The sequence below is a fragment of the Aquarana catesbeiana genome, linkage group LG12, assembly GCF_042186555.1.
Source record: "Aquarana catesbeiana isolate 2022-GZ linkage group LG12, ASM4218655v1, whole genome shotgun sequence".
NCBI lineage: Eukaryota > Metazoa > Chordata > Amphibia > Anura > Ranidae > Aquarana > Aquarana catesbeiana.
This window is the reverse complement of record NC_133335.1, coordinates 70422229-70438624: the sequence shown is the minus strand read 5'-3', so window position 1 is coordinate 70438624 and position 16396 is coordinate 70422229. Positions and strand designations below refer to the sequence as shown.

Sequence of the window (16396 nt, the reverse complement as noted above, 5' to 3'; positions counted from 1 at the left end):
ATTATGGGATGCCCAACTTGACTTGAAGAACAACAGATGAGGACAAACTTCCTTCTCTATGTAAACAAAAAATGGAGATTCTGGACTGTACTCCCTCCAGAATAATTGAAGTCTCTATGGATCAGTGGCAAAGTTCCTTAAGAACCAGGAGCTCTCAGTCCCCTTTAGTGAAATGGCACTAAACTGTGTTCAGGAGTATAGTGTCTTCTCAGTAGAACCTCACACAGTTCTGACACTTTTAGATACTAAAAGCCCACTTGGCAGCTTGACTACCAGCCCAACTGGCTGCTCTGAAGAATGCCCCAGGACAAGGGATTGGGATTTAGCACAATGCTGTCCCTGGAAAGTATGCTATGTCTGGCAGTCTGTCCCCTTGTATGCCCCTGGGTGTGCTGGGGTACTCACACTGCCCCTTGCTTCCTGCTGCTCTGGGCAAAACTTCTGTTCAAGACTCAAAGGTAATAGAGATCCCTCTCTTAGGCTTCCTCTCCTTCCTTTCCTCAGCTAGCTCCTGCCTGGAGGCAAAGCCCCCAGACCTGGGGCCCTCTCACATGCCTCAAAACAGCAGCCCAGGCACTCCATCTTCCACCAGACTCTCCCTGTTGCTCAAGCTCCACCATATTTAAGGGTTGATCCAGCCACCATGCCAGTGCCTTCTGCTTGTGGAAGTATGCAGATCAGGATCTCTTACCCTCTGCCCACTAACTTTCAGAAAACTTAGGGCAAATGTAGGGCAATTGCTTTGTCATGTTTTGAGGAGAACAGAGGGAAGCCATTGAGGTAAAAGTAGGTTTTGGTCTCAAAATCACCTTGTACTTAAGCAAAACAAACAAAATCTCTTTACAAGAAAAAGCTTTCAGAAACACTCTTCACAGATATGATAGTGACCAAGACACCAACTTTAAACAAGAAGTCTTATAAAGGAATGCCTCTTATTGGTTCAAAGGGGGGTCTTTGAAGAGCAGAGAGCACCAGCCTGAGATCTCAAGGTGACACAGGATGTTGAATTGGGGGAATTATATGAGCAACTCCCTGTAAAAAGGTCCTGACAAGGGATTTGCGAAGCAAGGGGTTTCTGGAAGAGAATGGATAAGACAGATACCTGTACCTTGAGAGTACTCAGACCAGATTGGCAAGAGGCCAGAATACAAGTCATAGAGCATTCCTTGGAGTTCAATTTTCTGTCCTTGCACCATGTAAAAAAGGCCTCCCATGTGTGATGGTAAACCATGTAGGTGTTGGATTTCCTTGCTTTGAGCAAAGTGGGAATAACCCAATCAGAGATACCACTATCCTTTATGACTAGGGCTTCAACAGCCATGCCGTTAAAGTCAGTGACTGAAAAGTAGGATCTTCATTTGAGAGAATGCATAAACCAGTAGGAACTGACTTTAAGGAATCATCAGAGCATTTACTGGGAAGCAACTGTGAAGGCTAGATGATCCCTGGTCTTGACCACAGAATGCCCACATTCAGTTTTCCTAATTTCTGACAAATTTAAAAAAGATCTCTGGGTGCAGAGACCCCTCCCCTGGATGTTGACAGCTTAGAAAATCCACTTGCCAATTGTCCACTCCCAGAAAGTGGACAGCCAAGAGAGCTGGAATGTAAGTTTGTGCCCATGAGAATATTAGATTGATTTCTCTCAGAGCTGCTAGATTTTTAGTGCCCCCTTGTTGATTTATGTAGGCCACTGCTGTGGCATTGTCCAATTGTATTCTGACTGGATAACCTTGTAGAGGGGAGACCCAATGTTGTAAAGATGGCTCTTGATGTGGTAATTGTGACTTTGTGGTCACAATAGGTACAACTAATGGGTAGTTGTGACTTTGTGGACCATGTCCCCTGAACAGTCAGGGAACTGTAATGCCCCGTACACACGGTCGGACATTGATCGGATATTCCGACAACAAAATCCTAGGATTTTTTCCGACGGATGTTGGCTCAAACTTGTCTTGCATACACACGGTCACACAAAGTTGTTGGAAAATCCGATCATTCTGAACGCGGTGACGTAAAACACGTACGCCGGGACTATAAACGAGGCAGTAGCCAATAGCTTTCGTCTCTTTATTTATTCTGAGCACGCGTGGCACTTTGTGCGTCGGATTTGTGTACACACGATCGGAAATTCCGACAACGGATTTTGTTGTCGGAAAATTTTATAGCCTGCTCTCAAACTTTGTGTGTCGGAAAATCCGATGGAAAATGTGTGATGGAGAATTTCCGACAACAAGGTCCTATCACACATTTTCCATCTGAAAATCCGAACGTGTGTACGGGGCATAAGACTCCACTTCAGCCTGTATGGCTCGCATCTGTCTTTAGTACAATCCAAGCTTTGTGAAAGAAAGATTTTCCCATTTCCAGGACAGCACTGAAGGCCCACCATGTCAGGGAGATCTTCGCTTGACAGAACAGAATCATTGGGAAATCCAAGGATTGGATATGACATTTCTTTGAATGTTTAAATAGGAGTCTGGAATGAAATTGGGCAAGGAAAACTGCCACAAAGGAGGCCACTATACGACCAAGAAACCTTGTGCAAAAGCAAATTGAGGTGTGTTGTTGTGATCTGAGAGTTGGACCTTAGGGAGGCAGTCCTCTCCTGTGGGAGGAAAATTCTGGGTTGGGCTGTGTCCAAGATTAGACCAGGTATTCCAGGTGGTGTGGGGGCTATAGGGGAAAGTTTGGAAAGTACATTAGTCAGCCAAAGGTTTTGAAGGAACTACAGTAAATGGTCCTTAGTTGGCAGACAATGTCCTGGAAGGGGAACAGCTACTGGATCTTCTGAGTCATAGCCAGGGGTACACAGGATGCTCTAGGGTGCAATGAAGTGTGTTACCTTTTGCTATGTCTTCCACTGCCCATATAACCATACAGCTATTTGAAGGAGGGAGGTTGGTAAAGTGGTGCCAAGGGAATGGGTAACAGGAGAAGAGGACCTGCAGATGCATGGGTCAGACCTGCAGCTGCATGGGCACAAGTCATGTAGGCTAGGCTTTTACATGGTCCTTTAAATCCTTTCAGAGAATGGGCCACTTGAATGGTGGGAAAAGAACAAGAGAGTTCTATGTACACCAGGATGCCCAGAGAGCTTGCAGCCATGGGCTCAAGTTTAGTTCTAAGCTCCAGAGACACTAAAGTTTTGTCAGGGTGAATAGAGGATTCCAGGGCTGAGATCAGGGCAAGGTTGTCAGGGGTTGAAATAAATAATTGTGAGACAGAAGTAGATTCAGAATCTTGGGAATCAAAGGAGCTTGAGAGCGTGTCAGCTCTGGGGTTGGAGGTCCCAGTTTTGATCACTCACTATCAAGTTGAACTGAGAAAAGAACAGGGACCAATGAGCTTGCCTGGAGTGTGGGTATTTTTTAGTCCTTGTAAATGGTGATTTGACGAGGATATCCTTCTAGAAGATATTGCCACTCCTCAAGGGCCACCTAATAACTAGCAGTTTTTGATCACTAATGGAATAGTTATTCTCTGCTTGAGAAAATTTTCTAGTGAAGAAGGTGCAGGGGCATATAGCCGCACTGGGGGATTGAAAAAAGGATGGCAAGACTTCCATGGGTAATGCATCAGCCTTAATTCAAAAGGGCTTTGTAAAGTCCAATCCCACTGGACACAATTGGAAAGGAAGGCTAGTTTCCAGGACCGGTAGGCTTCAAATGTGTTAGAAGGACATTTGTTTAGGTTAGCATCTTTCCGGGTGAGAGCAGTAATGGGAGCAATGAATACAGAATAGTTGTTGATGAACTGCCATTAGTAGTTTGTGAATCCTAGAAAGTGTTGTTAAGGAGATAGATGGGGCCAGTTGGGGATAGCAGCAGCTTCCTCAGGGTCTATGGAAAACCATCTTTATAGACTATTTAATCCAGGAAAGGCGCCTATTAAAGTTCGAAAAGACAGGTTTCGGCCTTAGCATAGAGTCCACTTTCACATGTCTGGGTGAGGGCATGTCCGGGTAAAAAACTAGTATGTTGTTTATGTAGAACACTCTTGTGGACAAGATATCAGATGATTTAATTGACAAAGTGCTGGAGGACTGTATGGGATGCTACAGAGGCTAAAAGACATTACTTACTAGATTCTCGTAGAGATTGCCCTTGGCATTAAATGCTGTCTTCTATTTGTCTCATTTTTTGATACAAATGAAATCATTTGCATCTCATAGATCTAGTTTTGAGAACACCTAGGCTCCATGGAGGCAACTGAAGAGCTCAGTAATACGAGGCAGAGAGTAGCAATTATTGACAGTGATGGCTTTTAGTGTGCAGTACTCAATACAGGGAAAATAACATATTTTTCAACAAAAACAAACAATCCACCCCAGCAGGAGAAGATCTGCAAAGAAAGAATTTTGGGGGATTCTTGGAGATCTATTCAGATATAGCCATGGTCCCTGGGAGATTTAGAGGATGTACCTATCCTTTAGAAGAAAGGGGAGATTGCACAATTATAAGGAAAATGCGGAGGTAACTAATCCACTTTGCGCCTGAAGAAGACATGGTAGTAATCCATGTAGTGAGCCTGAATCGATTAGGTTACCTTGGAGATATAGACTTAACCGGCATGACCTTGGTGAGGCACATAGAGTAAGAGAAGGACCCCCCAGGCAAGGACCTGAGAGAAGGACCAGTCCCAGTCATGTGGACATTGCTTAATAAAATGTTCTTTTGGTCCACAGTAAATATAAGGGGCTTGAGACTAATGTCTGGACCTTTCTTCTTGGGATAGTAATAAGCAGTTGCATAGGCTCCTCTTGGGAAGGGGAAGCTGAGTGGATGGACAGTAGCTTGGATGTGGCCTTGGAGAGCACTTGCTGAGAAGGAGGCACAAGCATCAAAGATTCTTCAGAAGAGGGCCAGAAAAGCAGCATGTTGTTGGTCACATGGGTTGTCTTTTTCCCAGAGCAGGGATACGCAGGCCAAAGCTTCCCCAGAGAGCAGGGAAACTACATAGACCACATTTGAGCAGTTCATAGGAAATATTTGATTGATTTCGATTGATTTGACTGTATCACAATGTAAATCTTATAAATTTATGAACCTGTGACCACCCTTGCGATCCTTGGAGAAGTGTGAAGGTCACAGGTGAGACAGATTACATGAGAATACCTGAGGCTTAATACAGACAATGCATGGACATGGACAAGTGGAGGTGCACGGGGGGGACACTGGAGGAGCACTTTTAAAATTACTTGGCAACACAGAATGCACTGGGCCGCTTGATGGCACAGGATGCCTGGGGGTGCATAGGAGTTACTAAATAACCCAGGATGCTCTGGGATCCATTAGTGTCACGGTGCGCACTGGGGTTTTTGTACCACACTAGGAAGATAAAGCACAGGAGGAGCAGTGGTATAGCAGTCATTGGTAGCTGAGGAAGGACAAAAGACTTTGGGCAGACACAGCCACACAGGTAAGAAAGCCACACAGGTAAGAAGAATGCTGCAGCAGAGGGCTAGAGCGTTGAGTCATGTGCCGCCTCACTATTTTCTAACGAAAGAGAAGACCTGCCACTGGATGATGGAACAGGTAAGTGTTACATGTATATTCAAAGGAAGAAAATATTGATAGTAAAAGGTTTTCTAACTAGTCCAATCAATTAATACAGTTAGGAGTCTGCATATTCTCTAGATATCTTTTTCAATACAGTCTCTCATGTCTTGTCTATGGGAATACTTACATGTTCTTTCTGCCGTAATTATCAATACAGATTGCAGGGCCGTAGATAATTTTTTGTTCTGGGGGGGGGGTTCAGCAGCAGGTACTAAGTAAAAGTCTTTTTAAATAACACAAATTGCGTCAAATTCATAAAGATTGGAAAAAGGAAAACCTGTGTTGCTCATAGTAAGCAATCACATCATTGATCCTCTTGAGAATTGAACCGGATTTCTGTTTTGCCTTCTTACAGGTTTTATGAACAGTGCCCAGTGAGATTGGTGGTGCACTGTAATAGCCAATCTTACTGGGCAGGTGCAAAAGGGCACCATCTTGTGGAAGGCAGCACACTCACTGATTTATTTTTTATACAGCATACTAGGCAAAAGAAGTGGTACTGTGCAGAGTCCATACATACAGAACGTACCTACCAACTTTCTAGCTTGAGAGTGAGGGGCGTGACAGGGAGGCAGTGATCTCCGGTGCACGGGTATGGCCAAATATGATAGTGGGAGGGTCTAAGGGACATGGTTAAACAAAACCTGGGCTTCCTTGTACCTATAAATATGCTAAGGCTGAGTCTTCCATAATTGCTGTTTTGTTAGCCTATTAGGCCTTGACTGTTCACATGTAGCAGTTTGGGATCATGTGATTCTGCCCGCAATTCCAAATCACACTAAAATGTTGGCAAAAAGCAGCACATGTGTTTGTGTTCCATTCATTTTTAGTGGCACCAAAACACGGTGTGGTTTTGGATGCTTGTTGTGCGATAAATTGCTCAACAATCACAGCAAAAAGACACCAGATTGTGATGCCAGGAAAAAATGAATGGAACACAAACACATGGGCTGCGTTTTGCCAGCATTGCAGTGTGATTTGGAATCGGGCGCGGTGGCGGGCAGAATCACAGCAATATTCTGCCCATGATCCCTAACAGGCTAACACAACAGCAATTATGGAAGACTCAGTCCAGCGCCACAATCACCAACTTTGCCAACAGTTACCACAATCTCAGATACCTAGTAGAATGACAGAAATAAATTCTTCAGCACTGCAGTTCTAAGCTAGCCTGACTGAGGAAGACACGAGGCAAAGAGGGACACACCTAATAAGCCAGGATGGACTGGGTGGGTTAATGGACAGCAGCAGCCAGCAGCACTTCAGAACATAATCCACATCCACATGGCAGGCTGGTGGCTAACAGCACCCTTGAGGGTCCAGCTCCTCACCCAAGCGGCAGTCAAAGGTGAGAAGTGGCACTGCAAGGAGGTGGAAGCAATGGAAATAGAGAGTGGTGGGAGGGTAGGCGCCAGCAGCTCCCACTCTGCTCAGTGTTGTCTCCTGTCCTGGTGGCTGTGGCTGGACAATTCAAGAAGACATGATCTCATATAAAGGAGTCTGGAGGCACTGAGGTGTGGAGCCAGGACCCTCTATAATATTAAATGGACCTTGGGCAAACATTTTCAAAATGAGTTTACTGTGGCAGATCTGGCAGTGACGGCTTACTGATTATTTGCTAGAGATTACAGCAAATAATTTCTGCTTGCTGATTGGTTGCCAGAGGTTACAGCACATGTTACGGCTCACTAATTAGTTGCTAGAGGTTACAGGTCATCATTTCTGCTTGCTGAGTGGTTGCTAGAGGTTACTACACATCATTACTGCTCACTGATTGGATGCTAGAGGTTACTGCACATTATCACTGCTCACTGGTTGCTAGAGGTTACTGCACATTATTACTGCTCACTGATTGGTAGCTATAGATTACTGCTTATCATTACCGCTCACTGATTGGTTGCCAGAGATTACAGCAGTGTTGCATGTTAAGCATGCTAGGAGAGTAGTGGGCATGACCAGACTGTGTATAAGAATGGCCTAAGCCCCCATTCACATTGGAGCAACTTGTTCACCTGTCCAATTGCATGACAATATGCACCCTATTGCCAGCAATGGCCATGTTCAAATGCAGCACCGATCTGAAAAAGTAGTTCCTGCGCTACTTTTGGTGATTTCAGGTGCGATTTTTTTTGTGCAATTTCTAAACAAGTTGCACGATTTCAAAGCTGTAGTCAATGTAAACGGGGACTCAAAGGGGATGATTAAACAGAACCACCCCTTTACCACCTACCTCTACATGAATATAGCAGCTGCATCATTGACTACACATTGCCGTGACATCAATGCTTGGCTTCACGGTGCCACAACCCGACATGTCAAGTTTCACAGGCGGCGTCCGCGTTAAACTTGACCACTGATGTCACAGTTGCCGCAGTCACAAGCCAAATGCACAGAAAATCTGAGACTGCGGATGGATTACAGGAGATAATCAGAGACTGCGGATAGATTACAGGAGATAATGAGTGACTGTGGATAGATTACAGGAGATAACCAATAACTGCGGATAAATTACAGGAGATAACCAGAGACTACGGATAGATTACAGGAGATAACCAATGACTGCGGATAGATTACAGGAGATAACCAATGACTGTGGATAGATTACAGGAGATAACCAATGACTACGGATAGATTACAGGAGATAATGAGTGACTGTGGATAGATTACAGGAGATAACCAATAACTGCGGATAAATTACAGGAGATAACCAGAGACTACGGATAGATTACAGGAGATAACCAATGACTGCGGATAGATTACAGGAGATAACCAATGACTGTGGATAGATTACAGGAGATAACCAATGACTACGGATAGATTACAGGAGATAACCAGAGACTGCAGATAGATTAAAAGAGATAACCAATGACTGTGGATAGATTACAGGAGATAACCAGAGACTGCGGATAGATTACAGGAGATAACCAATGACTGTGGATAGATTACAGAAGATAACCAGAGACTGCGGATAGATTACAGGAGATGACCAGAAACTGCGGATGCAACATACTACACGAGATGATCAAGTAGCCATTTTTTAAATTTTACCTTTCAGTAATGCACAGCTATACAGGGGGGTAAACAACAATGTAAGTGAGGGTTTAGCATAACAGTGAGGCAGTGTATATGGGCATAAACACCCACCTGTCCAGCCGAGCTCACCTGCCGCTCTCAGCGGTCGGGGAGTGGGGCGCTCAGCGGCCCGGGGCTCTCAGAGGCCAGGGGAGGGGCTCTCAGCGGCCCAGGGGCACATATTGTCATACAGTGTGAACTATTTTGACAGACCTTTAGGGGCTTTTCCATGATCCTTTAAACATTTTAATGTGCATGTAAATGTGTTTTTAGATGCATTTGGATTCACTGGAATTATAAACAACCCCATCCAAATGACTTGGCTCAAAGGCAACACACCAAAATCTGCTTTGGAAAATACAGTCAAAACGAATAACATATCTGGAGTCCCAAGAGCAACATTAGCTAAAACCATAACAATACAATATTATTAACTATTTAAAAAGCTATGCAAAAGGCCCCTGCTCCAAAGTGTAAAATTCAAAATCACAATTAATATACATAAGTGGTAAGGGAGATTTACTAGCGATAGCTGTAGATATCGAACCTTGATTCAGATGGGCTACAACAGAAGAAGACTACACTGAATGCCAACTGAAACTGAGGCTACAATTCACACAGACTCACCAAAATTGGACAGTAGAAAATTGGAAAAACATTTCCTTTTCTGATGAGTCTCAATTTCAGATGCAACATTCAGATGTTAGGGTCAGAATTTGGCATAAACAATCCTGCCTTGTATCAATGGTTCAGGCTGGTGGTAGTGTAATGGTGTGGGGGATATTTTCTTGGCACACTTTGGGCCCCTTAGTACCAATTGAGCATTGTTTAAACACCACAGCCTACCTGAGTATTGTTGCTGACCATGTCCATCCCTTTATGACTACAGTGTACCCATCTAATGAAGGTTCCTTCCAGCAGGATAATGCACCATGTCACAAAGCTCAAATCATCTCATCACTGGTTTCCTGAACATGACAATGAGATCACTGTACTCCAATGGCCTCTACAGTCACCAGATCTCAATCCAATAGAATAGAGCACCTTTGGTATGCGGTGGAATGGGAGATTCACATCATGGATGTGCAGCCGACAAATCTGCAGCAACTGCATGATGCTTTTATGTCAATATGGACCAAAATCTCTGAGGAGTGTTTCCAACACCTTGTTGAATCTATGCCACGAAGAATTAAGGCAGTTCTGAAGGCAAAAGGGGGTTCAACCCAGTACTAGCAAGGTGTACCTAATAAAGTGGCCAATGTAGTATACAATGATAAAATATGTAGCTAAAGTTAGGAGGCATGAGGGAGATGTTATTCAAGACAATCAAGGCTTACTGGATCTTCTAAAGCGACATTGTACATCTAATATGGGTATGCATTCAGAAAGTGCCCATAAGTTGACATTTTTTTCAGACAGAAATCATGTCTGTGTGGTTTTGTGGTGAAACAATATGCTTATTTTAAAGGTTCCTTTTCAGTAGTGAGAAGCTATTAGAGGCACGGGAGTCAGAATAACTCTTCAATGTAGGACATACAAGATACAGGGTCTGCTGTGGTGGAGAGTGGGTGGCGACGTATGAAGAAAGAGCGCCATACCCACAGCAGACGAGGGTGAGGAGTTGTGAGTGGCTTGTGGCAGGAAGAGCTGATTCTGCAAGAACAGGACAGGCTAATATTCTACGCTAATAAGGTTTGGGGAAAGTACAAACATTGGCAGAATGGACACGCTAGGTACCAAATGCACAATATATTTAGAATATTTTGCCCTACAATGATCATCCAGCTGTATTAGCTTTTTAGCCACGTAGCAATGATGAAAATATGTGAAGTGCAGTAACCCACACTGTACAAAAGGTATTGACAAGGCAGTAAGGCTTCCACATATATTTGCAAATGTTATGCAACTACAACCTTTGTTTTTAATTAAAACGATTAAATGCTGTAAATTATTATTTATTTTTTTTAGCTGGCTAGCTGGAAAGTGTGACGGAAAATACATTTTGCTTTGTCTGCTGTTTGCAACGCCTTTCCATTTGCACCTTGCTTTTAAAAACAAATTTTAAATTGGGATGATTGCCATTTTTGCTTAAAGTACAGAAACTGTATTGTCTTCACTATTTTTCTAGTTGCATCACAATGATCTTGAGGTCTGCAATAGCATGTAAGGTATATTAAAATGCACTAAATGCATGCTAATATTCCAGTTTTAATGGAATTAATATTGGCCTGACCTAAATGCATGCTAATATTCCAGTTTTAATGGAATTAATATTGGCCTGACCTAAGCACTATTTGGCACTCTTTAAAGTAAACCAAATTAATAAGAGAACTATGGGAGCTGCCATTGCTGTGCCCCTTCTGAAATGTTATTTGCCTGCCTATTATGATGAGATCAGTTGGCTTCAATACTTTCTAAGTAACAGAAATGAAATATATATGCATATAAGGAAAATCAGAGTTTATTCTTAAGTGCTTATCTGCTTACTCTGTTCTTGGTGAGTGACAAAAAGTACCGAAGAGTAACCAATCACGGCAACCAGTATTTGCAGAATGAAAAAAACAATCACGGCCACAGTGTACTGAGGTGGCTGATAAAGACATCTTACGTTTTCTTCCAAAACAGGACCGTATTCAGAATTATATCTAAAACAACATAATTGGCAACCCTCCAGATGTCCATATATTTGCAGACTCTTGCAATTGGTTGTCTGGAACACTTGATTAGGAACAAAAGGAGAGTACACAGGGTATCTTGTTGAGACAATCTTTACAAAATAACCACCAGCTACCTGCCACTGAATACTTTCTCTATGCACAGATACAGCACTTTGAGAGATTATCATGTAGTTCTAACATGACTACCATGTCTGCAATGGAACATGTAAAAAAAATCAATAAGATCCCAGACCTCTGTGATATATTCTATTCTTACTTCAATAATGGATAAATTACCTTACATAGTGAAGTGGGAGGAGGACCTGGATGATCACCTACAGAGGCACAAACTGGTACAGAGGACCTCCAAGTCTTTAATAAAAACCTCTATAAATAAAGCTAACTATAAAGTACTGTTATGTTGGTACATGGTACCTACCAAACTTGCATCATATGTCCCAGGTGCCTCCCCTAAGTGTTTTACGGGTTGCAGACAGGAGGGCACAGGCACCACATTTGGTGGCCATGGCCGAGGGTCAGGAGATTTTGCCTCCAAGTCTATAATTTTATATATTTTCAGACCCAGACATCTCAAAAAAGTCCCCATGCCAAGCCCCACTGGGCCAACCAGTAACAGAGGGCCCAAGACACACCAACAAACTGACTTCATTCATATTCCTGGCCACCAAGGTAGCAATTGTTAGATCATGGAGGTCCTTGCCTATCCCATTCCCTTATGATTCACTTGAAGCTATCATGGATAATGATACATGAAAAAATGTTGGCTATATTATCAGATATAAAATTATATTGATAAACTCCTGTGCTGCTAAATAACTAAAATAAATGTTAACTGAATATACAGATTACATTTTAATTGTTTGCATGCCTGGAACTACCACGACCACCCAACAAGTGTACTCAACCACTTTAAAAACGAATTAAAATCTAAAAATATGATGTGATGTTCCTTTAAACATATATACTGCAAATTACTGTGCAAAAATGCGTGATAAATAATTCAACCTTAAGATTGCTTGTGACAACAAAAATTATAATAAACATTAGAAAAAATTATTTTGATTAAAAAAAAAAAACATCCAGTGACCAATGTGCTCTCAAATTTAGCCATATTGAAATATCAGTGCTCCAGAAAGTCCACACTTTACACACTTTAGGTCCATAAAAACATGGATGAGCGAGTTTGGGGTGGAGGAATTTGACTGGCCTGCACCTCAACCCGCTAGAACACCTTTGGGATAAATTAGAGCAGAGACTGCGAGCCAGGCCTTCTCGTTCACATCAGTGCTTGAACTCACAAATGCGCTTCTGCAAGAATGGTCAATAACATTCAAATAAACACACTCCTAAACCTTGTGGACTGCCTTCCCAGAAGAGTTGAAGCTGCAAAGGGTGGGACAACTCAATATTGACACTGTGTACCATGTTTGCGTACACCCACAGCACTATCCTGTGTTGGTGTACTTGTTTAATTATTCAACTCAGTATTGAACCCTACAGACTAAGACTGATGCCATTCAAGTTCAGGTGCATGTAAAGGCAGGCACCCGAATACTTTTGGTAATATAGTGTATGTTTAAAGGAACAGCGCACCATATTGTTAGATTTTACATTACAAGAAAACATTTCTCTATTTGAAAAAATATGGGACCCTTGGATATATTACCCTTCAGGAGAACATTGAATGGCATAACTGACTGGACTCGCTGGATGAAGAGAGAGATGAGATAAGTCTCTTTCTATACTTTCTCTTATCCTTACCTTTTCTCTACTTGTCTTTCTCCTAGTTTTTTCTCCCTTATGTTTATGTTATTTGCCCATGTGGGCTACGGTTTATACCTGTACCTTCGTACTGATTGCCACATACCTTTTTGCAACAGGGGTTTTTCTCATTGTTATCCTACTACTCAACTTTGCCACTTCCTTTTATCTCAGACACATGGGAATAGGTTTGTTAATAGGGTGATGCTCCTGAGCAGGTACTATGAGGATATGTTGGAAATCTTGGGTCATGTTTAAGGATGTACAGTGCTAGAGCACCTATGATCTGCTTTGTACTTTCTACGACTGTGTTGAAAACCAATAGAAAATTATCGGAAAAGAAGAGTACGCATGTGTTGTGTGCATAGTAAAACCAGTTTACACTTTACCATTGTTATCTTCTCCATTAAGATCCTCCTGGTCTAATCTTTGGAATTGCGCCTCTTCTTCCTCCTTATGTTGTGAGTATACAGAGTCATGCAGGTCTGTTTCTGTGATTCTCTTTGAAGAACAAACACTCAGATCTGAAAAAATTAAAGGAAATAAACTGCAGTACAGCAGAGTATGAAAGGAAAAAATAAAATACTGCAAGATTCACCTAGAACAGAAAAGTTACCCAATTACAGAGGAAATTCAGGATTCTTGTATGAAAAAAAAAATGACCATTAAGTCACTGATTTATGAATGTTGACCATTTGTCTTGCAGCACTGACCTCCTAGTTGTGACTTCAATGAAGGACAGTCTACATGAAGTTTGTATGTGTTTTTGTGCATTTTCTCCAGGTTGATCATCTCTTACAATTCAAAAACTTACTGGTAACTGTCTTCTCCCTACTGTGTGTGACTGTGGTATAGAAAGAGTTTGCAAGCTCCTTCAGGGGCGTTAACATATTCTTCAGACATATTCATTCACATTCTGCAAAGTGCAATGGAGAATGTCCGTAGATAAACTACAGTAGTATGCAAACACATATGCTATGCTGTTTTTTTACATTGCATGCCAGTAAATGAATGTCTAAATAAATGTCTAAAATAAAATATTGTGAGGCACTTGCAGCCAGGATTGTGGACAGTGTGCATGCAACACCTATGTTTCATTGTCACAGAACTATCCAAAGGAAACCCCACTGCTCCACTTTCCAATCTTCCCCTTAGCCATGGGCATGCTGTGTGCCCGTCGTAAGAGCTTGTCCACACTTCATGTAGGCTCCGTACAGAAAACAAAAAAGGGCTACACACCGATGATGTCACTACTTTTCACTGAAAGTTCTGTCAGCACTCAGCCTTTTCATCCAGCAGCATACTCACATAGCAGAGAGCCCTCATCATCATGCAGCTCACATATATAAATGTCTGTGCATTGCTGAAACTAATAATGTGGTCTGGCTGCCAGGTAATATGTGGACATGGGAATGGAGGCTTTGTCCCACCCAGAGCTCTACAAAGCCTCTGGGCTCCAGGGCCCAGTCCAATAAGATTCTGAGATAACAAAAAGTGTGTTCTCTCCACATCACATCCTGTTGAGTGCCCCCACAGCAAGAAGCTTGCTATGGGGGCACCCGAGCCGAGCCACAGCTCCCTGTGTCCATTCAGACACGGAGCCCTGATTCGGCCCCTCCGCCTTTCTCTCCTGATTGGCTAACTGACTTTGATTGACAGCAGTGGGAGCCAATGGCGCCGCTGCTGTGTCTCAGCCAATCAGGAGAGTCCCGGACGGCCGAGGAACTCGTGGACATCCCTGAACAGAGATGGGGCTCAGGTAAGTATTAGGGGGTGCTGGGGCGGCTGCTACACACAGAAAGTTTTTTTATCTTAATGTATAGAATGCATTAAGATAAAAAACCTTCTGACTTTACAACCCCTTTAATGTATAGAATGCATTAAGATTAAAAAAAAAAACCTTCTGTCTTTAGAACCACTTTAATCATAGCTTAATGGTAGCTGTCAGGAAGAGAGAGGCTTAGGTAAAGTCCTCAATGAAAACATGTGACTCCTAAAGGGATACATATGTACATATATAGATATAGGTAGACTGCTCTATCTGCTCTGTGCCAAAGCCAGTCTAGAGCATACATCTGAAGTGTTTTTAACTGTGTCCTACAGAAAAAAAATGTTTTTGCTTTAGATATAGAACTAGAATTCCTACAATAAAGACTTCTCAATATTTATGTCCAACAAAGAAAGACATTTTTGCATTAGATACAGAACATGAATTCTTACAATAAAGTGGAAGTAAAGTCTGAAGAAAATTAACAAAAACATTCCCATGCAAGTTAAGGGCATAACGTGCTAGTATGCATCACATACTAGCACATTATGAAAGATTCACCTTAATATGAAGCACTCCAGCGGTGTGCTGTCACCGCTGAAAGGGCTTCCATCTTCACTTGGTCATCCTTCTGGGTTCGATGGATCCAGCCATTTGAACGACCGAGCCGCGATGATGTCCCACACATCGCGGCACAGCACTCTGAAGGAATGGCATACTCAGTCAGAGGCTGAAGAAATAGTGAATATCTCCTAAACAGTGCACGTTTAAGAGATATTCCTTGTATGTACAGGTAAGCTTTATTATAAGCTTACCTGCAGGTACAAGTCACCAAGTGGTGATTACTACAGCTTTAATGACTTCTGAATGGTCAAAGTTATTTTTTTTTAATCAAATACTTTTTATTGAAAATCAAAGATTCGCACACACAAGAAATGTACAAACATTAAGGTAGGTACAGTTCCAAGTATTTATTCCATATAGTGTGCATTAACACAAAGTGATATACCAAAAAGTAATACATTTTATTTTCCTAATCTTCTCAACAACAGGTTACAGTGTAACAACTCCAAAGCTTGCCTATTGGTGTAGTGAATCTCTCTCTAAAAAACAATGTACATTATAGTGCTACATAGCATATTTCTTTTCACTCCTAGTTCCCTACTTGTTACCCCTAAATGTTACTAATAAGAAGATACGCCATCATGTTTGAAGCAATCTGTTCAATATCAGTTGTGGTGGGGCAAGCCCTGTGGTTTCTAGCCAACTTTAGACAAATTTTTTAGGTGAATTTCGACATTGGTACATCACTTTATCACACACCAAGGTAGAGTTCACCTACTCTATACCCATTTTCTTTGTGGGTGGGTTAGGGGACATCCACTGACATACAACCAATTTATGTGCCATATATAACAATCTTGTTGTTGCTATGAGCTTGGTCTATTGATACATCTCCGCATCTAGTGCATCCAAGAAGCATGAAAAGGGTTTTACATTGTACGATGGTGCCAATAACTGTTAAGATAATGCCAGTAGCTAGTTAACTTTGGCAT

General features: G+C 42.2%; 1 protein-coding gene across 4 annotated transcripts in view; it reads right to left on the bottom strand.

Moving 5' to 3' along the window:
* Positions 1-16396, bottom strand: part of IKZF3 (IKAROS family zinc finger 3) — a 187439-nt gene that overhangs the window by 85553 nt on the left and 85490 nt on the right. For all 4 annotated transcript variants that reach the window (XM_073608017.1, XM_073608018.1, XM_073608019.1 and 1 more), the window contains exon 3: positions 13462-13596. In XM_073608017.1, coding sequence (XP_073464118.1) covers positions 13462-13596 — 135 coding nt within the window. The remainder of the gene's footprint in view (positions 1-13461; positions 13597-16396) is intronic.